Source organism: Narcine bancroftii, chromosome 2, assembly GCF_036971445.1.
Source record: "Narcine bancroftii isolate sNarBan1 chromosome 2, sNarBan1.hap1, whole genome shotgun sequence".
Taxonomy (NCBI): domain Eukaryota; kingdom Metazoa; phylum Chordata; class Chondrichthyes; order Torpediniformes; family Narcinidae; genus Narcine; species Narcine bancroftii.
In genome coordinates this window covers 188,775,992-188,803,804 of record NC_091470.1, presented here as the reverse complement: position 1 = coordinate 188,803,804, position 27,813 = coordinate 188,775,992, and the positions used below count along the sequence as shown (strand labels likewise).

Sequence of the window (27,813 nt, the reverse complement as noted above, 5' to 3'; positions counted from 1 at the left end):
ATATAATAATCCCATATACACGTTGCAGTAATATAACAAAGGAAATATCATAACATATACATGGTAAAAATGCACTAATTAACAATTAAAAAGAAAATCACTTGAGCATCATTTTAAGCATTCTGCTCATAACTTGGTAAAATATCAAATAATGTTATAGTCTAGGACAATCATCTATTAACCCTAATTAGACAACATTTTTTTTAAAAAACCTAAATTAACACTAATCTAACCCCTCCCTCTCATCAAGGTCACTTCTAAAAGCAAACAAAAAAGAATGGAACTGGATCAGGTCGCTACCTCCAGAAGCCAAACGGAGCAGCGCCAGAGCAGCCCAAACTGCCTAAAAGAGCCAACTATGATACTAATCTCTGAATGGACATTTTCAATCTTTATCAACAATTTTTAAGACTAAAATAAATCCATGCCTTCTAATTGCCTTGTTTGGTTTCATTTCGCAATTCAACTATACCTTTGTTGGTATCTCAAGAGAAGGTTTTAGCTTTTCGTACGCTGATAGCCAGACGAGAGGTGTTAATGAAGTGGGAAAATGAACTCCCACCAACTCCTGGGCAGTGGCTCCAGGATGTAATGACAGATTTAAATTTGGAAAAATATTACATTCAATATCAGAGAGGTCATAATTTTATGAAGGGGGAAAGATTTAGGGGGAAGTTCTTCACTCAAGAGAGTGGTGGGAGTGTGGAATAAGCTGCCATCTGACGTGAATTCAGACTTGAGCGTGTGTTTTAAGAATACATTGGATTGGTACGTGGATGGGATCAGGTCAGAGGGACAAGGGAGATGATGGTCAGCACAAACTGAAAGGGCCAAATGGCCTGTTTACTGCCCTGCAGCATTCTTAACAATACCCCCTGCCCATATTTAAACCACAGACACCTTGTTCAAGCTGTTGTGCTCCTTGTTCTGCAATTTGCACCAGGGTCACCATTGCTGATGTCAAATTTCATCACACAATGAAACTGAGCACCACTCAAGAAATAGCAGCAATAGCTCAGGTTTCTGCAATCAGACACCACCATATAATCTCTGAGTGTTAAAAGCTGCAAAAATGATTAGATCATTTTGGCTTGCATCCATGTTGATGGATGGGAAAATCTATCAAAACAATTCTAAAAATAATGGGATGAACTGGATGCTGTGTGGAAGAAACAAAAGATCAAACCAGTTCAGCTGATAATATGGTTCCAGTAAAGGAACTTTCTGATCCAGACACTGTAGTGGGTATCAATGTGACAGGAATGGAACCTGGTCCAACACACCAATGGCATCTTGAAGAAACCACACCAGGGCCTTTTCAGGCCCTTTCAGGTGGCCTTTATGGACTGTGCATTGTGTGTGCCCCATGGTCTGAAGAATTGCTGTTTCATTGGGTTGTATATATTACAATCAGAAAGTGATAAACTTGAACCTTGCTTCATAAGACAGGTTCTCCAATCCAGGCAAAATCCTGGTTAATCTCTGCAACCTCTCCAAGGCACCTATATCCTTGCTGTAACAAGGTGGCCAGAAATGAATGTGATATTCCAAGTGTGGTCCAACTAAATTTTTGTCGAGCTACAACATTACGGCTCTTGAACTCAATCCCCGCCCCCCCCACCCCACACCCCCCCCCAACTAATGAAGGCTAACACATCCACTTACCACCCTGAGCTCAAGTGGGAGGAAGGCAAGAGTCAGTGACGTCGTGGGGATATGAATGTATAACAGAAATACAAAAGCAGGAAGATCTCCGCCAGTTAACTAGCATCTGTGTAAATCAAGTCAAAGTGTCACGTCAACGGCCCTTCCTCTGAATAGAGGAGTAATTTTCATTTGCATCTCCACCTAGTAAACTCCTGTGAAAGCCCCGAAAACTCCCTTGGTCAGAGCAGAATAATCCAGCTTTTTCCATCTCATTTATCACTTGAATTCTCTCCATCCTGGAACCCTTTCTGGATGGGGTGGTTGAGGCAATGTTTCAGAAAAGAAAATTGGACAGGGATAATGGCTGGCATTGGCTAGTCAGGCCAAAGGGCCTCTTTCCACTCTATTTGACTCCATGACTGGTTTATTCTAACATGAATAAAGAATCCCAATTTAAACTGATAGTTTTTTCCTATAATTTTAATATTTTTTTGAAATATTGGAATTACTTTGAGGGTTAGTCAGTTGCCAGTGTTATGTCAGAGGACCTATTCATTCTGAGAACATATTTTAAAGCCATTTTCTTACAGCTAGTTTTCAACTGGTACCTGTCAGCACCTACCAGGGCTGTATAAAGGAAGGGGATGAATCAGCATACAGGATGGAGATCGAAAACTTGGCTGAATTCACTCATCATCACCAAAACTTAGGAGCTGGTTGTTGACTTCAGCAAAGGAAAACCAGAGGTTTACAATCCAGTGATCAATGGGGGAAATCAGAGGTGGAGAGGGTGAGCACATTTTAGGCTTCTTCAGGTACATTCTCCGCTAAGAATGCGCCTGAAGAGGAGGAAGTGGCCCTTTGAATTGTCGTTCAGGAGGCAGCGCTAAAAGCACAGCGCTGGCCACCTGAAGGGACAGCTGCACCAGATGCACATCTGAGCGCACTCCAGCTCCTGTCCCTTCGGGCTGTCAGATTTGGGATGGCTGGCTGTCAGAGCTGGGACAGCCAGCACAGGGACGTCCCATGCGAGATGTCCCCACACTGATCGCTCTGCCCTGGTGGGGGAGTACAGGGCTGGGGCGGCCAGCAGGGAAGAAGGGGGCCGACCACCCCAGCCCCGTACTCGCCCGCTGACCACTCCAGCCCCACAGTCCCCACACTAACAGCCAACGCCAGCTGCCCCTGCCCTGACGTCCTGCGCCGGGGGAAGGGGCAGCTGGGAGAGGAGCTGTCAGGTGGCTGGATTCAGATGGCTGGGGAGGACCATTGTGCTGCGGCACAGTTCGCCGCAGTTACAAAGTTCGCCTCGCAGGCACCTCCTGTGCATTCACGTGGCCTCCCGACGCCCACATATTGCAGCTTTACAATTGGCCACCTGAAAGTGCCTTTAGATTCTTGGGAATCACTATCAAAGGATCTTTCCTGGACCCAACACACCAATGGCATCTTGAAGAAAGCACACCAGTGCCTCTTCAGGCCCTTTCAGGTAGCCTGAACACCCTATCGTAAAGCCGCAAATTCTCCCCCTATGCAGCTATGGAAGTGCTCACCTGAAAGCTTCGAAACAACCCTCCTCCGGGAGGGATAATCGGCGGAGAGCCGAGCTCCCCTGACACACCTGAATGTAGACAGACTGTAAGCGGCTGCTTAGGGGCAGGCTGATGATGTCGCAGTGACGTTGTCAGGATGCAATGCATGAGTGCAAATTTTGAAACACCTAACAGTGTGCACACAGGGCATTGCAGGTACGGTCTCATTTTGCAGTAGATTTGACGTGACGCTTACATGATCAGTGACATTATGGGTTCAAATTGGGAAGATGCAGAGAAAAAACTGCTTCTTGACCATCGAAAAGCCCAGAAAAGGGAGCTCACGGGGACCGTGAGGAATGGTCCTACATTTGAACGACTGGCCAGTGCATTTTCAGCATGTGGTAACATCTGTAGTAATGACCAACCTAAAGAGTCTGAGGAAAAAGTTCCACTCAGTGCTGGATCACAACAGGAGTGGCAGTACTTCGAGCAATGCCACAATATCTGGGGGACCAGCGACTCAGCAACACCCTTGAGTGTAGTCAGTGCTCTCAAGAGCCCTGATTCACCAGTGCCCGTCCCTGAAGCAGTTCAGGCCACAACCAGCAGCGCTAATGGGGGAGACTTGTAGGCCGAAGAGGGGCAGGTCACCGCAGATGATTCCACTGGCACGGATATGGACGTCCCCGAAAGAGACAACACAGAACTCAATGTCTGTGAAAGTGGCAAGGCAGGACTATCACCAGAGCAGCAGGTATAGTATCATTGAGGTTTTATGTATTGAAAAGCACATAATCCCAATATGGATGCCCTTTTCCTGATTACCCACAGAACCCTGTCCAAAACACAAGTGTCAGAGGTTGACAAAGGCTCAGCTTCTTTCTAAGGAGTTGGAGAGCATGATGACAGCACTTGACAAGGAGAAGAGAGCACCTGCGTGCAGAGATGACACTGGAGGAGAGAGCAATGCTTGCTGATCTGAAGGAGGAGAATGCAGTATGCCAGTCAGAAGTGGACAAGCAGGTACAGGCGGTGACTGGGTTGTCAAGGAGGTGAGAAGAGCTTCAATAGCATTAATGGCCCTACCAAGGATTCAGCGTATCTCAGCCTGAACACTGACACAAGCTGATAACATCATAAGTATTTCCCTTGCCTGCTCCAGGTCCGCCATAATCCTGTGTTCTTCTGCTTCGACGCGCTTCAATTGATGTCACGATGGTGGGCAGAGCTACAGCTCCAGTCTACCAGCTCCAGAGGGTGTCCCGCGGCACCTCTGGTTTAACAGGCCCTTTCAGGTGGACCAGGCAATGTTGCAAGCAAGCAGCCTTTTAGGGTTGCCACCTGAAAGGTGAGTCTGCAGGTTAACATCCACTCCTGCCGCCGCCCTCAATGCAGAGGGTCCACCTGAAAGGGCCTTTCTTCTACAGGAGTTTGTGGAGGTTTGGTATGACAACAGAATCCTTGGGAAATTTCTACAGATATGTGGTGGAAAGTATGCTGCATCATGGTCTGGTATGGGAACACCAACACCCCTCATCAGAAAGCCCTCCAAAAGGAAGTGGACACAGCCCGGGACATTACAAGCAAAACCCTCCCCATTATTGAGTACATCTGCAGGGAACGCTGCCATCAGAGAGCAGCAGCAATCATTAAAGACCCTCACCACCCAGCACATGTTCTGTTCTCACTGCTGCCATCTGGAAAGACGTATAGGTACCCAAGATTTACACCACCATTTCTGCCATGCTGGCAGAAAAAAGAAATGTGATGCCTGAAATCTGAACTGTATACCATTCCTCCCTCTAACATACACCTAATGTGCCCAATGCCACTTTCCAATTCTCTGATTGGTCTTTACCATGGACCTTCAGTCCTTCTACACCCATCAGTTTGGTCTGAAGGCCCACATCTTCATCCTTGAACAGGCCCAACCAATTCCTTCCAGCAACCCAACTCGTTCACCAGGAGGAATTCACCCTCAAATTGAACAATTTCTCCTCCCATTAGCCAGAGAAAGGTTTAGCTAAATGTATTCTATCAACGGGATTACACACATACCCAGATCGTGCCTGGTTACTGCAAAAGAAACCCAGTTCTCCTGCTTTCAACTTATAACCAACTAACATTTCCTGGACTTCCCTGGGCCAGAGAGAGAACACAATAATTTATTCACTCACCGATGACGCGGATAACGTCCAGCTTCAAAAACTTTCTCTTGTAAACAATGTTGCACAGATCGTGAACAACCACAGCGTTGTCTCCTACTGCCAAAGAATCACTGTCCACATGGACAGCTGAAAGAATCCCTATAACAAGCTCATCTGGAGTTCAGACTATTTCTGTAAAAATGTGTCATTGTAATTTCTGAAATATTTTATTTCAAATCTGAGGAATCATCATGTTGCTTGTCCTTTTCCAGGCCTTTTACAATTTCAAAATGACAATACCACCCAAGCATTTTTGAGACACAGGGTGTGTTAAAAAGAAAACCATCTGGAATTAAGGTGTGTTCACCTCTCATAAACCACAGAATCATTCTATGTGGATTGAAGGCTCGTTAGGTTGTCAAGCCAAGCAATAATTCAGAAAAGAACACAAGAGAACGTTTTAACATTTTCATTAATTCTTACCTGAACTTGTCTTGAGAGGCGGCAGAAATTAAGATGTTTGTGCAAGGTTTCTGGGGCTGAAGAGGTGAATGCAGGCTCAAGTGTGACATTTAAGAAAGAAATGGAAAGGTATATTATTGGGAGGGGGAAAGAGGGCTATGACACGGATGCAGGTCAATGGGACAAGGCAATATAAAAGTTAAAACAGGAAAGTGGTGGAGAAACTCAGCGAGTCCCGCAGAATCCAGAGGCAAAGATATACAAACACAGGGGCAACCATCTTGGGCACTGATAGAATGGTTGAAGGGTTTGAAAAATCAGATTAAAGCCTGACCAGAGCAGCACTGTGTTTCCGCTCCTCGTTACAGAAGCTCTGGCTGCTCCATAATTTTTTTATTTATTTACAGACTCATTAAGGATTTATAATGAGGAATTTGGGGATTCAACAGGACCCAATCACACACCGGGGTTTGTCCCCCCCCCCATCATCCCTGACCCCGCACCTGATGCTGGTCCCAGGACCCGAAGCATTTACAGATGGAGAACGGGACCGGGGCATATTCTCAGCCACTTGTTCACATCCCAAGTCCGGAAGAAGGGATAAAGTTTCCCCGTGAATTTATTCCCAGTGAAGGTGTGAAGATGGGACTTGGTGTCAGCGCAGTAAAATGAAACAGTCCCAGACTCGTAACTGAGATCAATCCCTACTGTCCCAGGAATGGCACCAGCAGGGAGATCGGATCGAGGGGAGGTGTTCATATAAAACCCATCATCTACCCGCCCAATGCTCCATACTCCAGTCTCCGGGGTCAGGTCAGTCCATCCCTTTCTCCCCACAGACTCTGTGGCGATACCCAGACACCAGCGTCGATTCCCCGACACCTCCACCTCCCAGTAATGTCTCCCCGAGGTGAATTCCTCCAATCCCAGCACACAAAGCCAGTATGTGAACCTCTTCCCGGTGTCAGGGAGATCCCTCCGAGTCTCAGTCAGTCTCACTCTCTTCCGATCCTCAGACACCTCGAGCTTTGGATTTGCTGTGTCCACATCCAGGGTGACGGAGACTGGGTGTGGGGAGAAACAGAGAATTAGAGAACCCAGAGATCAGAGTGGGGCATGGGGAGGAAACTCTAGCAGCACAGCGTCGGGACCGGGGAGAGGCCCCAACTACACTGATGGAGAACAAAATTGTTCCAGAGTAGTGGAGGTTCGGGCGGGGGGGGGGGGGGGGGGAGGGGGTTTCCTGGGGTAATTGGGAGGGGTTGGCGTGCAGATGAGAGAGGGCCAGTGTGAGACGACCAAGAAATTGCAGGTGGGGATGGAGAGTTGGAGCGAAGGGTTGACGAAAGGCTCAAGTCTGAAATGTTGGTGATATTGCTTTGCAGTAAAGAATGAGCTTGGCCTGCTAAGATTCTCTGACATTTTGTTGTTTGAAACTGCAATCATAGCATCTGCAGACCATCTTTTAAACACAAGGTATTATGTATGTATTATACTTTACAAAATGAAAGTTCAAAACCAGGTTTACACGATCGAGAGAAAGATGGGAGTCGGACCTAGGTGTTGCAATAATGGGAAGATGTTGGTCTAATTGGTGTTTGGAATAATATGATGTCAATTATAAATACAAAATACAATTAGTGCAATATAACTTCCTACACCAATTATATCTCACATCACAGTAGTTGCACAAATCAAAATCGCAAGTATCAGAACAGGTGTGGGACAGAAAGAGGGACATGCTACGTGGTCGTTTGTGGCAGGATATTACTGAAATATTAACAAGGATAACAGGGGTGACTTTCACAGGTGACCCTGAGCTTTATCTTTTGGGCAACTTTATTGAAATAAGCAATAACCTAACTAAATTCCAAAATAGCCTTAAAAGTGGCTAAGAAATGTATTGCAATTATAGTGCAACCCCAATTTAACGTGCCCTGATTTAATACGAATTTGGATATAGCGCGATGAGTCATTGGACCCCTTAACGACCACATTCCATTCTTTGAGATAGGACGTTAAGCGAGCCCATTTTAAAACATGCAGTACCCGGGATGGCCACCCCGTGGCGCAGCGGATGTTTAGAAGTGGCGCGTCTAAATAATTAAGGTAAGTTCAGTAATGTTCATCATGGTGGGGATTCATAAAGGGGAAAGAGTTGGGATGGTGTTGTGTGTTGCTGAGAAAGGGGAGTGGGGTAGTGTTGCCGAGAAAGGGGGAGGAGAGTTCTGCCACCAAGAATTTAGCATGACCCCACTTTTTTCACTCTCTGATATGTTGGACCCAAACCATTGTGTTCGAACTGGGTTCCACTGTTCTTGGAAATCTGACTCCCCTCCACTGGATAGTTGCATCGGAGCAGGTTTGGAGTGTTCTATCTTCAATTGTAAACAGGTGACTTTCTGCTGTCTCTTTTCCACTGGTTTTATCAGCACGCCAACGTCAGCAAACGCCAGGATATGAGATGGGGTAGAGGCCGTTCACCCCGGCGTGAAATGGCGTCAATTGATGCCGATGTTAAAACAGTGTTCCTTTTCCACTGGACCCTGTCCCAGTAAATTCGTAGACAGGGTGCCAATGGAAAAGGGCTAATGTGATCCCTGACTGTGTGGATTTATACTGTGAAAAGTGGGGGGGGGGGGGGGGGGGGGTGGTTTGTTTTGTTCTGTTGTTTGTTTTTTTTGTAAGAACAAGTTTCATATACTTTGGTGTTGGAGAATTACTATCTATATTTATGAAAATAAAAGATTTTATAAAACATCTGGCTGCTCACCCCTCCCTCTTGAAAATCCCATAAACTCAATCTGAGATACTCCGAACCCTGGCACCCAGATTCTTGATTTCTTTCACAGAACCTCTTATCTGTTCCCCTCACAATTGAATCCTCCAGCTTCCGTGGTTGGATTCCAACACATCTCTGGAATAAACTCAGGCTGGAATAAAATGGCATTTTAAAATTTAATTTACAGCACAGTAAAAGCTGATTCTGGCCATTACAACACGTGCTGTCCAATCACACCCAAATCATCCTGTAATCCGGAATGTGTTTTCAAGGGTGGGAGGAAACCAGAGCACCTGGAGTATACCCATGTGGACACGAAGAGAAAGTACACACTCCTCACAGAGAGCGCCGGATTGGAACCGGGTCACTGGCAATATAAGAGCCTACCGCTAACCGGTTTGCTAAACATGCTGCCCAAAGTTTCATATTCACCCCATCATTAAGGGCAGTTTTTGCATCTCATATCAATCTGAAAGTATTTCACCCACAAAGACAAAGGTAACTGTTCATGTTTTACCTCGATTGATGGCATCACACGTTTCTTTTAACACAACGTTCAACAAGGACGAGTGATCAAATTTTTCAATCTCCAGGGCACCATCAGTCACTGATAAAGATTCATTGTCATCACTCATCCTGAAAGTATTAAACCACATTGTATAAACCGAGCATCAGGCTTCTTTGGAGCTATTTTACAATTCCATGCAGAGTTTCAGCCAAGAGCATTTCCTACCTCCTCTTCCGACAAACTTCTTCCTGAAATAAATGAAACACAAATGTGAATTGGACAAGACTGAATGTCCACATCCCCACAGCAGGAATTTCACCCAAATTATTACAACCTGCTGCAAACACCCACTTCCCAACCCTCATACCCACTGACACACAGACAGAAAAATATTCCTGGAGACATGGAGAAACATGGAAGATAGTCCAGAACCATGGGCCTCTGTACCTCCCCACCCCCTGCAACTGGATCCTTGACTTTCTCATTGGAAGACAACAATCAGTACAAATTGGAAGAAACGTCTCTTCCTCAGTGATTATCCATACAGGTACACCCCAGGGATGTGTGCTTAGCCCACCTCTTATACTAATTTTTCACCCACAACTGTGTTGTCAGGCACAACTCCAGTGCTATCTACAAGTTTGAAGAGTTCTTGGCTGAAACACAAACAGCAATAAGTAAGCGTACAGGAGGGAGATAGATCCGCTCTTTGAGTGGTGTAACAGCACAACCTTGCGCTCAACATTAGCAAAACTGAGGAAATTATTGTGGACTTCAGGAGAGAGTCAGGGGAACACAACCCAGTCCTCATTAAGGGCTCAGTGGTGGAGAAGGTCAAGAACATCACATTCCTGGGTGTTAACATCTCCAAGGATCCATCCTGGAGCCTACATGTTGATGCAATCACAAAGAAGCCCTGCCAGCAGCTATACTTTGTGTGGTGCTTTTTTTTTAAAATAATTTTTTTATTTTTCTCACTGTGAACCATATCAACCAAAATACATACATATACACAGTGGCATTTTCTCCCCTTTTTACCCCCCTACCTTCCCTCCCACCTCCAAAACCAATACAATATATACAATACAATAAAACCATTAAACAATGTCATCACACAATGAAAAATAAATAATAAAAATGTGTCATCTACTTTTACACACAGGATCAGGTCATTTTGTCTTCTCATTTTAGGGGGTGGAGGTCTGAGGCAAGCCCTCTCAGTTATGTTCTATGTACGGTTCCCAAATTTGTTCAAATAATGTGACTTTATTTTTTACATTATATGTTATTTTTTCCAATGGAATACATTTATTCATTTCCATGTACCATTGCTGTACTCTCAGGCTCTCTTCTGATTTCCAAGTTGACATAATATTTTTTTTTGCGCTTCATCCAGTTTAAGGTCTAATTCTTTACTTCTTATGTTACTTAGAAGAAAGATCTCTGGATTTTTTGGTATGTTGCTTTTTGTGATTTTATTTAATATCTGATTTAGATCTTCCCAAAACTTTTTCACTTTCTCACATGCCCAAATTTCATGTACTGTTGTTCCCGTTTCCTTCTTACAGCGAAAACATCTATCTGATAATGTTGGATCCCATTTTTTTGTTTAACTTTTGGGACATGATATATAACCTGTGTAACCAATTATACTGTATCATGCATAACCTCATTTTTATTATATTCTTCATAGATCCAGAGCATGGATTTTTTTTATCTTTATGTTTAAATATTTTTCCTACTTTTGTTTGGGTTTATAGCTTATTTCATCATTTTCCTTCTCTTGCAGCTTGACGTATATCTTTTAATTATCATTGTGTCTGTAATCACATATTCAAAGCTGCTTCCTTCAGGTAATCTCAGTCTGTTTCCCAATTTATCCTTTAAGTAGGCTTTCAGTTGATAGTATGCAAACATTGTACCATGAGTTACTCCATATTTGTACTTCATTTGTTCAAATGTTAATAAATTTTTTCCCAAAAAACAATTTTCTATTCTTTTAATTCCTTTTCTCCCCCATTCTCTAAAGGAAAGGTTATCTATTGTAAAAGGGATTATCTGATTTTGCGTCCATAATAATTTTGGTAGTTGGTCATTTGTTTTTTTTCCTTTCTAAGTGAATTTTCTTCCATATATTGAGTAAATGATGCAATACTTGTGAGCTTTTATATCGTACCAGCTTTTCATCCCACTTATAAAGTATATGTTCCGTACCTTCTCCCCTATTTTATCTAGCTCTTAGTCCAATCTGGTTTTTCCCTTGTCTGATAAAAATCTGATAAATACCTTAATTGTGCTGCTCTATAATAATTTTTTAAGTTTGGTCACTGCAAACCACCTTGGTTGTACCTCTCTGTTAATTTATCTAACGCTGTCCTCGGTTTCCCCCCCTTTCCATAAAAACTTCCTTATTATTCTCTTTAGTTCATTAATGAATTTCTCTGTTAAGGGAATTGGTAACGATCGAAAAAAGTATTGTATCCTTGGGAAGACATTCATTTTAATGCAATTTACCCTCCCTATCAACGTTAGCGGTAATTCTTTCCAATGTTCTAAGTCTTCCTGCAATTTCTTTATTAGTGACTGATAATTTAATTTGTACAAGTGGCTTAAATTATTATCTAACCTAATACCTAGGTATCGGATTGCTTGTGTTTGCCATTTAAATGATGATTCTTCTTTCTTTTCTTTTTCTTTCTTTCTTTCTTCTTTGGCTTGGCTTCGCGGACGAAGATTTATGGAGGGGGTAAAAAGTCCACGTCAGCTGCAGGCTCGTTTGTGGCTGACAAGTCCGATGCGGGACAGGCAGACACGATTGCAGCGGTTGCAAGGCAAAATTGGTTGGTTGGGGTTGGGTGTTGGGTTTTTCCTCCTTTGCCTTTTGTCAGTGAGGTGGGCTCTGCGGTCTTCTTCAAAGGAGGCTGCTGCCCGCCAAACTGTGAGGCGCCAAGATGCACGGTTTGAGGCGTTATCAGCCCACTGGCGGTGGTCAATGTGGCAGGCACCAAGAGATTTCTTTAGGCAGTCCTTGAACCTTTTCTTTGGTGCACCTCTGTCACGGTGGCCAGTGGAGAGCTCGCCATATAATACGATCTTGGGAAGGCGATGGTCCTCCATTCTGGAGACGTGACCCATCCAGCGCAGCTGGATCTTCAGCAGCGTGGACTCGATGCTGTTGACCTCTGCCATCAAGGTGAATCAAGGTGATTCTTCTTTAAATTCTGTATAATCCTCATTACTCATTGGCATCACTGATCTTGTACCCCGATATTTCTCCATATTCTTCAATTTCCTATGTAATTCTTTTATTGATATTTCTGGTTCTGTTAAGTATATTATAACGTCATCTGCAAATAAACTGATTTTATATTCCTTCTCCTTTATTTTTATCCCTTTTATTTTATTTTCTGTTCTTATCAGTTCTGCCAATGGTTCTATTGCTAAAGCAAACAGTGAGGGAAATAATGGACATCCCTGCCTAGTTGACCTACTTAATTTAAATTGGTTCGATACATATCCATTTACTGTTACCTTCACCAATGGTCCATTATATAATGCTTTAATCCAATTAATATATTTTTCTGGTAGATTGAACCTCTGTAATACATTGAATAAATAATTCCATTCTACCATGTCAAAGGCTTTTTCTGCGACTAAACCAACATCCACTGTTGGCTTCTTATTTCCTTGAACTGCATTAATTAGATTAATAAATTTACAGACATTATCTGTTGTTCGTCTTTTCTTAATAAATCCAGTTTGATTATATTTGGTACACAGTCGGCCAATCTGTTTGCTAATAATTTTGCTATTATCTTATAATCTGAATTAAGTAGAGATATTGGTCTATATGATGCTGGTGTTAGTGGATCCTTCCCCGTCTTTGGTATTACTGTAATTATTGATGTCTTACATGAATCTGGCAAGTTTTGTGTTTCTTCTATCTGGTTCATTACTTCCTGGAGAGGAGGAATTAATAACTCTTTAAATGTTTTATAGAAATCTATTGGGAATCCATCCTCTCCAAGTGTTTTATTGTTTGGCAGCTTTTTTAATATACCCTGTACTTCCTCTATTTCAAATGGTTTTATCAATTTGTTTTGTTCCTCTTCTTGCATTTTCGGCAGTTCAATTTTAGCTAATAATTCTTCTATTTTATCATCTTTCCCCTCCTCCTCAGTTTGGTATAATTGTTCATAAAATTCTTTAAAGTTCTCATTAATCTCCATTGGATTATGTGTAGTTAGTTTGTCCTTTTTCCTTGATGCCAATACAGTTCTTTTAGTTTGTTCTGTTTTTAGTTGCCAGGCAAATATTTTGTGTTTTTTCTCCTAGTTCATAATAATTTTGCTTTATTTTCATTATGTTCTTCTCCACCTTATACGTTTGTAATGTTTTGTATTTTATTTTTTTGTCTGCCAATTCTCTTCTTTTTGTTATATCATCCCTTGTTGCCAGTTCCTTTTCTGTACTTACTATCTCTCTTTCTAGCTGTTCTATTTCCCGATTGTAGTTTTTTCATCTTAGTTACATAACTTATTATCTGCCCTCTAATGAAGGCTTTCATTGCATCCCATAATATAAATTTGTCTTTCACTGATTCCGTATTTATTTCAAAGTACATTTTAATTTGGCATTCAATGAACTCTCTATAAATTCCTACCTTTTAAGTAGCATGGAGTTTAACCTCCTATATGTTTGGAGGGACGTCCTCCAGTTCTATTGCTAATAACAGGGGTGAATGATCAGATAGCAATCTAGCTTTATATTTAGTTTTCCTCACTCTGCCTTGAATATGGGCCGACAACAAAAACATATCAATCCTTGAGTATGTTTTATGTCTACTCGAATAATATGAGTATTCCTTCTCCCTTGGGTGCTGCCTCCTCCATATATCCAAAAGTTTCCTTTCCTGCATTGATTTAACCATAAATTTGTTCACTTTATTCTTTTTGCTAGTCTTTTGTCCAGTTTTATCCAACATTGGATCCAAATTAATATTAAAATCCCTTCCTATCAATATATTCCCCTGTGTATCTACAATCTTCAAAAAGACATCTTGCATAAACTTTTGATCCTCTTCATTAGGTGCATATATATTGATCAAATTCCAAAATTCTGAATATATTTGACACTTTATCATTACATACCTCCCTGCTGGATCTATTATTTCCTCCTCTATTTTGACTGGTACATTTTTATTAATTAATATAGCTACACCTCTAGCTTGTGAATTATATGATGCTGCCGTTACGTGCCCTACCCAGTCTCTCTTTAATTTATTATGTTCCACTTCAGTTAGATGCGTTTCCTGCACAAATGCTATGTCTATTTTCTTCTTTTTTCAGGAAATTTAATAGTCTCTTATGTATAATTTGGTTATGTATTCCATTAATGTTTATAGTCATATAACTCAACATGACCATCTCATACCCTGTTTACACCTCATTTCCGCTTCCTCACCACCACCATCCCCCTTTTCATCTCTCATTTTTCCCTTTTTAAACTCAATGTATGACAACACATTTTAAACATAAAATACTTCAACAACTCCCACATCCAATATTCCCTTAGCCCCAAATGCCCCCCCCCGCCTCTCTTTGAGTTCCCCCTTATCCCTTGCAGGCAACCACAACTCCCCTCTCCATTTGGATTGCAAACCCGCTCACAAGCGTCAACTGATTTCACTGTGACGGTTATTCTCCCACCCAACCCCCCCAGAAAAGACTTTTATTTACACATATAACAAAGCTCACCTTTTTTCCCCCCCTTACTTCCTTTCTTCCCTTCTCTAGTTCTTACATATGCATTATCTTTACATCTTTATATGTATTTTATCGCCATTCTTCATTCCTGTTACATCTCTTCATCTCTACTTCTGTCCTGCAGGCATTCTGCACATTCTTGTGCTGCCTCCGGATCTGAGAACAGTCTGTTTTGCTCCCCAGGGATAAATATTTTAAGCACAGCTGGATATCTTAACATAAATTTATAACCTTTTTTCCATAGGATCGATTTTGCTGTATTAAACTCCTTCCTCTTCTTTAAGAGTTCAAAACTGATGTCTGGGTAAAAAAAAATGTTTTTTGTCTACTCTAATTTTATTCCTTGCCCACTCCAGTATATTTTCTCTTGTCGTATATCTCAAAAATTTTACTAAAACGGATCTTGGTTTTTGATGTGACAGTGGTTTCGGGGCTAGTGTTCTGTGTGCCCTTTCTATTTCCATTCCTTCCTGCATTTCTGTCATTCACAGGACCTTTGGGATCCATTCTTTTACAAATTCCTTCATATCTTTGCCGTCTTCATCTTCCTTTTGTCCCACTATCTTTATGTGGTTTCGCCTACTATAATTTTCCATTATATCCATTTTCTGAGCGAACAACTCCTGTAACTCTAACTTTTTTGTCACTTTCTTCCAATTTTATTTTTAAGTCGTTCACTTCCATTTCTACAGCCGTTTCTTGTTCATCCACATTTTCTAATCTTTTCCCTCTTTCTGTCATGACCAGCTCTATTCTACTCACTTTTTCTTTTGCACTTTTCATTTCACTAAATTCTAATGTGAACCATTCTTTTAACGCTTTCATTTGTTCTTCAAATTTTTTAAAAATCTATATTCTGTCCATCAGTTTAACCTTCTATTTCTCTGTGCAGATCTTGGTCTTCTTCGTCTTCTTCTTCTGTGTCTCCACCTGTGTTTGTGCCTTCTTTTTCTTCTCTTCCTTGTATCGGTGTCTCTTCTGACTTTCCTGATGAGTTGCTTGTCTCACTTTGCTGGGCTTCTTCTTGCTTGGCTGTTGGTCCTCTTGCTGATGGTCACTTTGCTGGGCTTCTTCTTGCTTGGCTGTTGGTCCTCTTCTTCTGGGCTACTCATCTGTTGGGCCTCCTATTGCTGTTCTTCTTTCCTATCACTCCCTTTCCTGTCACTTTCCTCTTCTTTCAGCTGAGAGCCCTGGTGTTGGGGATCCCTCAGCTGGTTGTTTTGTGTTTGACCGCTCCTCAGCTGAGCTCCCATCAGTGTTCTCCTTAGTAAGCGCACTGCGCACTTTTGTTTGGCTCAGAGAGACATTTTTGCAGTCCAGCAGTCAGGGGGGTCGCGACTCTGCGGGGTCGTCACCAACCTTGGAGAATGGGCTCTCTTCTCCACGACGGCTCCCTATTTCTTCATGCAGGTAAAGCCTTCTCCTTTCTCTTCCGGCATCTTTTCTTCTTTTTTCCCGTTGTTTTTACTTTTTCCTTCTTGGGTGCCTTTCCTTTCTTTTCTCTACAACTTTATCTTTTATTTGTTATGTTTTGTATTTCTTGAATTTTGTATTTTCTTCACTTTATTTCTTCTTTTCTGGAGAGGGCTGGTATTCCCCTGCCGGCCACTACTCCATCACGTGACTCCTCCACTTTCTGTGGTGCTTGAAGAGATTTGGTAAATCACTGAAGACTCTTGGAAACTTCTACAGGTGTACTGTGGAGAGCATTCCGGCTGATGGCATCAGTCTGGTATGTAGGCACCAAATCTCAGCACAAGAAAAAACGCCAGATGGTTGTTCACTGGCAGCAGACTTCACTCCATCACGGACATCTACACGAGGTGGACTCTTAAAAAAAAAGCAGCCTCTATCTTCAAAGACCTCCACCACCCAGGCCATGCCCTCTTCACTCTGCTACCATTGGGAAGGAGGTACAGGAACCTAAAGATGAGAACTCAACGCCACAGGGTCAGCTTCTTCCCCGCTGCCATCAGATTCTTGAATGATGAATAAACCAAAGGCACTGCCTTATTTTTCGTGCACTACCATTTAATTTTTAAAAAATATATTACTGCTGTTGGATGGTTTATAATATGAATGTTTACCCTTTGATGTTGCTTCAAACCACCAAATTCTGAGACTTAGTCATGATGATAAATTCTGATTCTGAAAAGTTGGTGAAAAATTGTGCCATGACTGAGTGGATGCAACTTTCAGGCTGTGCAGTTTGATGTGGATGAGATGTTGAAGATGATCAGGCAGAGGAATTTGAGATCAACGATGAATTTGATTGAATGGGAGTGGAACAGTTATCCCTGCTTCTGAGGAGGCCAAAATTCAAACATAAAATGTCAATTTGTTTTTAAAAATCCCTATCAGAAATTGAATGTGCTTTGTAGCTGTCCAGAGATACTACGACCATTGTGTGAGGAATTTCAATTTGGGAACAAGAGGACTTCAGCTCTGGAATTGACAGAACATTTATCTAGTTAAGAAGAACTGGAAAAGGCTGCATTTATTTCTGAACTGTCATGTATCTTTCTGGGACTGTGCATTTCCACTGAGTCAACCCGTGATGTAATCCCTCACCTTCAGAAATATCACACTGTCTTTTTCATCCATCTGCTCCTGCAACTTTGACATTTCCTCTTTAATTGAATTTAAATTCTTTTCAATCTCTCGAAGATTCTTCTCCATTGGTTTCAGAATCCTCTCCTCTTCTTCCCTGAGATTCTGGTGTAAGCGTCGCTCTTTCACTGTGAGAAGCTGGTGCATCTCATTAAATTGGGAAGTGATCTGGGTGTGAACGCTGCACGTCTCCTCCTGATAAATGAAATATGAAGATTAATATAATATTTTGTGTTCTATTTCCCATGACATGGATGGACCTTCAATCCCAGATCATGGGGCCACAGTGTACACAAATAGGCCCTTTGGCCCACCATATCTATACTGCCCACTGTCCATCCCTATACATAACAGTCACATTGACCTGCATTGTATCTGTAGCTTTCTTTGCCTTGACAATTCAATTGCTTGTATGGATGTTTCTGGAATGTAGTGAGGGTAATCTCATCATCCCATCAACCCCATTCATTTATCCTTTCCCATCATCCTATTCTCTTTCATATCCCATGAACTCCCACCTAATTCACACCCTGCCCCGTTTTACCAGAATCATTTGCTGTCACCAACAGAATGTCTTTGGGAAGTGGACTCGGTCATAAAAATGTGCAAACCACACAAATGTGCTGGAGAAACTCAGCAGGTCATGCAGCACCTATCGGAAGTGAAGGGTATTCAATGTGTTAGCCTGTGCCCTTCATCAAGGCACAAATGAAAAACAGGCAGGCACCTGAATTAAAAGGTGGGGTGGGGAAAGAGGAGAGAGGAAGGGGCAGGGGGAGGATCACAGTCTGATAGGTTAGTGATCATAGGTGGGTACAGGTGGGTGGGTGGAAGAGAAAAAAGCTAATAGGGAAAGTATAGCTGATAGGGAAGCTATTGGACAGAGAAGGGAATGAGGTCGGGAGCTGGAGGATAGGGGACAGAGGGATAGGGAATAGTGAGGCTTAAACAGGAACATCTGCAGGTATTGAGGTTGAAGAAAACATAATGCGAGAGAAACTCCACAGGGAAAGAGAGAGAATTGGGGCAGGGTTTATGAAAATTGGAGAAGTTGATGCTGATGTGGTCTGGTTGTAATGTGCCCAGATGGAGTAGAGTGCATTTTATGTCGGTATTTTTAACAATACCGACATAAGCCCATGAGCCCGTGCCACCCAAACACACAAATTAACCTACAAATTCCATACATTTTGGGATATAAAATTATAAAGATAAATACATGCAGGCTTTTTAAAATGAGGTTAGAAGGGATTTAAAAAAAAAAGGGCATGGGTTAAGAGTGAAAGAGGTCTTAGTATAAGTTCTGCCAGACAGGGGAGGGTGGTGGTGGAGGAGGGGACTGGTTAGGTCTCTTGTTGAGGAAGAAACAGAGGGCTTTGAGACCTTCATTGTGGGGGACATGAAGTGAAATGAGAGGATCCAGACCAAGGAATTGTACGTTGTTGAAGTGAAGGAGGACATGTGAGGTATCACAGATGAGGTTGGTAGGGACTAGAACATGGGAGAGTTGGGTAAGAGAACGAGTCAGTGTGGGGTTGGGAACCAGGACTGTCGAGATTGAACCAGAGCACCGGAACAGTAGAGGTCCTTTGGCCTTTGATGTTCTGCCAGCCTGTGTATTCCTCTTATGGAAGTATAGTTTATATCTCAGTCCTAAAGCTTTTGGTTTTAAAATTTAGAGACAGACAAGATGGCTGACAAACCTTTAGTGTGTCATAAGATAGCTGAAAACAGTTAAGTCAGCTGAAAATATGGCCTTGCAAACATGCTGTGAGAATAGAACAGATAAGATAGCTTGCAAAAATGCAATTAAAGGTTGAGATAAAGCTAGCATATTCAAGGCAAAGCTAGACCATAGAACATTCCATTCTGCTTGTGAAAGTAAACACCAAAAAGCCAGGTGTTGGGGCTAGGAAACTAATTTTTTTATATATTGAATGACGTAATATTAAGAGTGAGGGTCGTTTTCCCCTTACCCATTTGAAATTGTATAAATATAAAAGCACACCTCTGTATTTTGGAACTGAGAGCTGAGACTTCAGAAAGGGGTCTACTTGAGACATCCCCTAATAAAAATCTGTATGCTTTGAAGAGATAGTTTGCTGTGTTCTTTTGGAGTCTAATTTCATTTCAGAGGTGCCTACTTTTGGAGACCTCTATCATCTCCTTCCATCCTTCTACACTCCAAAGAGAAAAGACCCTGCTCTACTAACTTTTTCTTTGAATACTTTATTTTTTATTTTTCATAAAAATTATCAATTATAACATTTCAATAAAATATAATATATACACACATATATTTATTAAATTTTGTATAAAGCAAAAAAAAAAAGAAAAACTCTACCCCCCTTCTGTTTCCCCCGTTTGTGTGAACCGTCAGAGCTCACAATTTAAATTAACCTCACGATTCAGGGAGAAATTACTTTTGAACTTAGCAGCATTGTCAAAGTTGAGCACCAACAGTTCAAATATGGTCACCATATTTTAAGAAACATGTCGTGAATGTTCCTTAAATTGCAGATTAAATTTTCCATTGGTAGCAACAATCCATCTCTGCTATCCACCTTGCCAAGTAATTGGGGAGTCCAACTTCCCCATGACTGATGCACAACAAAATTTTAAACTGTGAGATCATTACTTATATCTATCAAATAAAGTTCCTGATCACCTGGGAAGGGTCACCCTTGTAATTCTTAATACTTCAGAAATTTCTTGCCAAAAGGGTCCAACTTTCACACATGACCAGGTTGAATAAAGAATGTTCAGCTCTGCTAACCTTGCCTCACAAGACTTGTTTACCATTCAAGGAAACATCCAGGTAAATCTCTTCTGTACCCTCTCCATAGCTTCTATATCCTTCCTATAATGAGGTGACTAGAACTGAACACAATACTAAGTGTGGTCTCACTAGAGATTTGTAGAGTTGCAACATGACCTCAATCTCCCATTAATGAAGCCCAGTATTCCATAGACCTTCTTAACTATCCTATCAACTTGTGCTGCGACCTTGAGAAGGGATGTATGGGTTTCAACCTCAGGGTCCCTCTTTTCATCCACATCTACCATAAACCCTATAATCAGCCTTCTCATTTGTCCTTCCAAAATGCACCACCTCACACTTATCCAGATTGAACAACGAAACATCAGTACAACCTGTGTCACTGCACCGCCCCACGACATCATGCATCAAAGATCAGATCTACACAAGACCAGGAAATCGAAACTGGGAAACCTCACCCGAACCCGAGAAATCCTCCGTTTCTGTTGCTGCTCCATTTCCTCCATCAGTGATTTCTTTTTGGTGACTGATTCCAAGCAAGATTTCACCGGATCCTGGGATTGGGTTTGAGAATCAGAGAATAAAAGTGTTAGACAATGAGGAACAATTATGCAACCACGTGATCAAACTTTGTAAATTTCAGCACCTTCATCTCTAGGCCTGAAGTTGTGAGACTTGGTTCCCGCGAAGCTGTACAAACCAGGCAGATCAGTTGCTGGTCAGTTTCACAAAACAGCTTCAGTTCTTCCTGATGTTTCTGGCAGTGAGGTTTCCTCTCCTTCTCTGCCCTATTCAGGTCCAGTTTTCGACGTTTCTCAGCCAGATTTGCCATGGCCCGGAGAGTTCCCTCCACAAACTCCTTTCTACATGCCGGGCAGGAGTTTCTCCCCTCCCCTCCCTAACATTGTGTCCTCAAAAGCCAGATTACCCAGCCTAAAACCAACATCTGGTCACCCTAGAAAAAAAGATCAGCCCATACAATTTTCTGCAAACCTTTTCTCATTTCTTCAAATCTGGCCTTCCCCAATTGAAGACCTTCAACCTCGGACCTGACCTATCCCTTTCCATATTTAGGGTGAAGCGAATGGACCCATGATCACTGGATCCAAAGTTTTCACCAACGCACACTTGTGTCACCTGCCCTATTCTGTTCTCTAACAATAGATCTAACACTGCCTTCTCCTCCAGTTGGCACCTCAACTTACTGCTGTAAAATGCAATCCTGAACACATTGATGAATCCTCCAGTCTATCTTGCCTCAGCACCGGTGTAATATCTTCCCCAACAAGCAATGCCACACCTCCCCTTCGTACCCCTCCACTTTTGTCACGTCTAAAGCAGCAAAATCCCGCAATACCTTGGAAATTTCAGCACCACCTTCTCTGGGCCTGAAATTGTGAGACTTGGTTCCCGCGAAGCTGCATTAACCAGGCAGATCAGTTGCTGGTCGGTTTCACAAAACAGCTTCAGTTCTTCCCGATGTTTCTGGCAGTGAGGTTTCCTCTCCTTCTCTGCCCTGTTCAGGTCCAGTTTTCGACGTTTCTCAGCCAGATTTGCTATGGCGCGGAGAGTTCCCTCAACAAACTCCTTTCCACATGCCGGGCAGGAGTTTCTCCCCTCCCCTCCCCAACATTGTGTCCTCAAAAGCCAGATTACCCAGCCTAAAACCAGACATCTGGTCACCCTAGTTGTACCCATTATGACTGGGGTGGTGTGGAGACTGTCGCCCTCCTCTTTGCTGAATACAGATTCGCTAAGACTGTGTAGAAACAGGTGCAAGGTTCGTTATCACTGTTCATCCCATCAACAGTGTTTCAGAGGACTCTCTGATCTATGACCTATTCTCGGGGATGCACACTATGTCAGACATCCAGAACCATACAACACTACAGTACAGAAATAGGGCCCTTTGGCTAGCCATTGTTTTCCCTAGTCCCACTGACCTGCACCCAGTCCATCACCCCTCCCATCCATGGACCGGTCCAAATTCTTCTTAAAGGTTAAGGACTACAGCAAGACCATCAACTCAGTGAAAGGCGCGCTTTGTTCTGCCTGATACCCATTCTTCTTTCAGCACACGGAGATGTTGGAGAGGGAATGCGGCCGACTGGCACATTCCAGGCGACGAGCTGAGGCTTGCTTGGTGAGGGTGCTGTGGGGAAGTACCAGTCCAGAGTCCTCTTGTTACTGGGCACTGAGACGGAGGGGTAGTGTATGGGAAGAAGCCATCAGGTGCCATAGTGGTGCCAACTTTGTATTAAGAGAACAAATGCTACAATATTTATGGATGGAAAGTGTCGATCGGGGTGTGAAGAAACTTGGAACGGTTTTCTGTTTTGTACATGATGTTTTGTTCCCATTGACCAATTTGGCTCAGGTTTTCTCTGAGATTGGGATGGTCCGAGAAGCAACCCCTGCTCCTTTAAGTGAAGAATTAACACATTAAACATGGATATTGCCCCCCAAACGATTCATTTATGCAGGGAGACATGTTGGACCTGCTGAGTTTCGACTTCAACCACGGTGTCTGCAGACGCTGGGACTTTGGGCTGCAACGGACACAGCGTGATCAGGGTGTGGAGCAGCCGGACACCCGGCCCCGGGCTCAGGCCTGGAGGAAAGACCGAGGCTCGCGGAGTGGCCTTCTCTACTCCTCCTTCCTTCCCGCTGCCACGATGCGCAGAGCTTGCACCCTCTCCCCCCACAATCGCTTTCCCCCCCCGGAACCCCAACCGCTACTCGGCGACCGCTCACCATGACGGCTGCCGGCTCCGGGGTGACTGCACTGCTGACAAATCCCGATCTCGCGAGAACCTCTCCAAATCCCGCTGTCAATCAAACGGCTGAGCCCGTCTTCTGCAGTAGATCCCGACTTTATGGTCATTCACAGGACACGAAATTCCTGGTTTTGCAGTGCAAACATGGATAGAAACCACTTTGCCCAATCCATAAAAGTGGTGCAAGACCAAAAACCAAAGTTTATTGTCCATTCAGGAATCTGAAGGCAGTGGACAAGAAGCTGACCTTGTGTGGTGCCGCCGGTTGCTCGGCTTCAGGCTCCTGTACCTCCTTCCTGATGGGAGCAAAGTGAAGGGTAGAGGCTCCTTTTGTAAGAGCCTGAAGTACTGTACTGAGGTGCACAATTTTAAAAAGGAAATGACCTCTCTGGTAGAAGACCCTCAGGGATGTGCAGAACAATTAGATCAATTCTTGGGGCCTATTATATATACCTGGGATGAATTAATGTCTATCTTTAAGGCTCTATTTACTTTGGATGAGCGTGGAATGATCCGCCAGGCAGGAATCAGAGTCTGGGATAGGGAACACCAAGGGGGGCCAGGGGCAATACCTGGAGAAGCTAAATTTCCCCTGGTAAACCCAAATTGGGATAAGACTACTAATGATGGTCGCAAGCGAATGGATGAGTATAGGGTTAATCTAATAAAAGGAATGAAGGAGTCTGTTCCAAAAGGACAGAACTTTAAGAAGGCATTTGAGGTTCCCCAAGGTCCTGAGGAGACCCCCTCTGCATTTCTGACTAGATTACGTGCGGCCATACAGCAATATGGGGGGGGGGGGGTTGGATATAGAATCCCTAGAAGGTGAACAGTTGGTATTGATGAGTTTTGTTACTAATTCAGCTCCAGATATCAGGAATAAATTACAAAAGACGGAGAATTGGCATAAACAGGGACTATCACAGCTTTTGCAGATCGCACAAAGGGCATACGTCCAGACGTCTGAAGAAAAACAGAAAGGAAAGGCTAAGATTTTGATGCAGGCAGTAAAGGAAGTTGTGGATGGAAAGCAAGGAAGTGTTAGGAACCATGTGTCGGCTCCTGGATGTTGGGAGGAGCGCCGGGAGTGGGGAAGTAGAGACCAGAGCAGAGGTAGGGGTAGAGGAGGATTCCGGGGATGGCAACCGTTCCCGGGACCCCGTGGAGACCCTGGCAGAAATTGGGAGACAGGAGTATTAGTTTGCTATTATTGTAAAAAGGAGGGACACTTTAAGAGGGAATGCTTGATGCGGGCCAGGGAGACGCGATCTTACGCATTAATCTTGCATAAATTTTTGATCTTCTTCATTAGGTGAATATACATTGAGTAAATTCCACAACTCCGAATATATCTGACATTTTATCATTACATATCTCCTTGCTGGATCTATTATTTCCTCTTCTATTTTGATTGGTACATTTTTACTGATTAATATAGCTACACCTCTAGCTTTTGAATTATATGACACTGCTGTTACATGTCCTATCCAATCTCTCTTTAATTTCTTGTGCTCCACTTCAGTTAAGTGTATTTCTTGTACGAATGCTATATCAATTTTTTCTTTTTTCAGTAAATTTAGCAGTTTCTTCCTTTTGATTTGGTTATGTATTCCATTAATATTTAAAGTCATATAGTTCAACATAGCCATTTCATACTTTGTTTATCTTTCCTTTCCGTTTCCTCATCATCACCTTTTCTTCTTATCCATTTCTGCTTTCTTTTTTTGAACACTTTATAAGACAACATTTCTAAAACATAAAACATTTCCCTTATTCTCCTATCAAAAATTTCTTTAACCCCACTATCCCCTCCCCTTCCTGAGTTGACCTTTATCCCTTGTCGGGCAACCACATCTCCCCTCTCCATTTGGATTTGCGAATTCACTCGCAAGCGTCAACTGATTTCGCAGTGACTGCAACTCTTCCCCACCCAGCCCCCCGCAGAAAAGATTTTAATTTTCATATACATCAAAGGTCACTCTCTTAATTCCCCCCATACTTCCTTTCTTCCCTTTCTTTCCCTTCTTAGTTCTTACCTATATTCTATTTTTTTTATATATACATATACACATACCCATACATACATACATACATATATATATATATATATATATATATATATAAATATATATATACCTACATACTCACATACATATAGTTTGTGGTCATTTTTGTTCTCGTTACATATCTTCCTCTCTCTGTCTGTTTTGTAGTTGTTCTGCAAATTTTCTTGCTTCCTCCGGATCCAAGAATAGTCTGTTTTGCTGCCCTGGAATAATTATTTTAAGTACCACTGGATACTTTAGCATAAATTTATATCCTTTTTTCCATAGGATCGTTTTTGCTGCATTAAACTCCTTCCTCTTCTTCAGGAGTTCAAAACTTATATCTGGATAGAAAAAAATTTTTTGACCTTTGTATTCCAGTGGTTTTTTGTCTTCTCTTATTTTCCTCATTGCTTTCTCCAATATATTTTCTCTTGTTGTATATCTTAAGAATTTTACTAGAATGGATCTTGGTTTTTGTTGTGGTTGTGGTTTAGGAGCTAATGTTCTGTGTGCCCTTTCTATTTCCATTTCTTCCTGTAGTTCTGGTCTTCCTAGGATCCTGGGGATCCACTCTTTTATAAATTCTTTCATATTCTTGCCTTCTTCATCTTCCTTAAGGCCCACTATCTTTATATTGTTTCTTCTATTATAATTTTCCATTAGATCTATCTTCTGAGCTAACAGCTCTTGTGTCTCTTTAACTTTTTTATCAGATTCTTCTAATTTCTTTTTTAAATCATCTACTTCCATTTCTATGGCTGTTTCTCGTTCTTCCACCTTGTCCACTCTTTTTCCTATATCTGACATGATCATCTCTAATCTATTCATTTTTTCTTCTGTACTTTTTACTCTTCTTTTTATTTCACTGAATTCTTGTGATTCCCATTCTTTCACTGATTCCATATATTCTTTAAAAAAAAATATCCATTCATCTTCCATTTCTCTGTCTTCTTCCTCTTCTTCTTCTGAGTCCATTCCAGGATCTGTATCCTTTACCTCTGTCTCTTCTGGTTTTCTTGTTGGGTTGTTTGTTTTATTTTGTTGGGTATTTTTGGTCTTCTTATTTTTACTAGAAGTGTCTTGCTGCTGGTCTTCTTCCTCTGGGTTGGTCATCTGTTGTTTCTTTGATTTCTTTTTACTCTCTTCTTTCTTGTTCTTGTTATTTTCTGTGTTTTCCTCTTGCTGCTTTGTTGTGGCTGTCATTCTCAGCTGTGGAGATCAACTCCTCAGCTGGTCCCCCCTCCCGTCAGTGTTATTTTTGTCTTGCGCGGTTGCGCACTTTTGTTTGGCTCCGTGAGCCACTTTTGTAGTCCCGAGTTCGGGGCTTCAGCTGACCTTAGGGAGCGGGCTTCTCTCTCTGCGGCGGGCCTTCTCGGACAGGTAAGGCCTTCCCCTTCTTCTTCCGACGTCCTTTCTTCTTCTCTTCTTCCCGTTGCTTTTGGCTTTTCTTTTTTCGCTGCCATTTTATCCACACCTTTATTTTCACTTTATTTTGGTTTTTGTGTTGGTGCCTTCGTTTTTTCACTGTCTTTTTTTTACTTTTCTGTAGAGGGCTGGAGTTCCCCAACCGGCCACTACTCCATCACATGACTCCTCGTGATCTTACGCATTGATGGAGGCAGATTATGAATAGGGGGGTCACGGTTCTCAGCCAATGCATACCGTGGGGCTACATGGAGAACCATTGGTAAATTTAAGGGTAGGACCCCACGGTGACAAAATGACTTTCCTAGTAGACTCCGGAGCAGCCCGGTCTAGTATTTTACGATGGCACGAGGGTGTTACTACAGAAGGGACGGTGATGATTTCAGGGGTGGGGGGGAGAGATTTTGCGGTCCCTAAAAGAATGTAAAGATACAAATGGGAGGAAAAATTGTAACAGAGGATATTTTACTAGTTCCCCAAGCTGGGGTTTGCTTGTTGGGACGTGATTTACAGGACCAATTGGCTATCGGTACCAGACCACAGGGATCAGGTATCGGGGTTCAATTTTATGTGCTGACGGAGGAGTATCGGGGACTAATAAACCCTAGGGTATGGGCAAAAAGAGGTAATAGAGGAGGGTTAGATGTTCCTCCCCTGCAAGTTACTCTAAAGGACCCCGACCAGGTAGTTTGACGAAAACAGTATCCGATTCCTATGGCTGGCCGAAAGGGGCTGCAGCCAGTAATTGACCAATTGGTGAAAGACGGTATACTCAAACCCTGCATGTCACCCTTTAATACTCCAATTCTACCTGTCCAAAAAACCAGATGGCACATACTGATTAGTACAGGATTTGAGAGAGTTAAACAAAATTATTCTCACCCGTTATCCGGTTGTATCTAACCTTTATATGCTGATGGGTAAGATTGGTTCAGTGTAATTGATCTCAAAGATGCCTTCTGGACCTGCTCTTTGGCAATGGAGAGTAGGGACATGTTTGCATTTGAGTGGGAAAATCCCTTCACAGGACGGAAAAATCAATACCGGTGGACGGTCTTTCCCCAGGGTTTTATGGAATCACTAAATTTGTCTGGCCAAGTTTTGGAACAGGTACTAGATGAGGCCCCTCGGAGAGAGGATTGTCAATTATTACAATATGTTGATGATTTATTAATCACGGGGGAAATGTATGATTCGGTTAAACAATACACTGTTGATTTATTGAATTTTCTAGGGAATAAGGGTCTTAGAGTGAGTGAATCGAAGTTGCAATTTGTTCAATCCAAGGTTAAATATTTAGGTCATTTGGTTAGTCAAGGAATTAGGAA

General features: G+C 42.5%; 1 protein-coding gene across 1 annotated transcript; it reads right to left on the bottom strand.

Moving 5' to 3' along the window:
• Positions 1–27,480, bottom strand: LOC138753026 (E3 ubiquitin-protein ligase TRIM39-like). Its single transcript, XM_069915620.1, has 9 exons — positions 27,390–27,480; positions 26,723–26,898; positions 24,062–24,182; positions 22,990–23,063; positions 20,694–20,789; positions 17,418–17,651; positions 9,307–9,329; positions 9,091–9,209; positions 1–6,855 (listed from the first exon to the last, which is right to left on the bottom strand). Exons 1-9 carry the CDS (start codon positions 27,478–27,480, stop codon positions 6,323–6,325), a joined length of 1,467 nt encoding a protein of 488 aa, XP_069771721.1. The 3' UTR covers positions 1–6,322.
• Between the last annotated feature and the right edge of the window lie 333 nt (positions 27,481–27,813).

Coding starts and splice junctions, on each gene's coding strand:
- LOC138753026 (XM_069915620.1), bottom strand. CDS start 27,480: ATGTCCCTACTCTCCATTGCCAAAGAGCAGGTCCAGAAGGCATCTTTG. Junction 17,652..20,693: donor GGAGGATTTCTCGGGTTCGG/GTGAGGTTTCCC, acceptor TTCATTTATCAG/GAGGAGACGTGCAGCGTTCA. Junction 9,210..9,306: donor GAAGTTTGTCGGAAGAGGAG/GTAGGAAATGCT, acceptor TAATACTTTCAG/GATGAGTGATGACAATGAAT.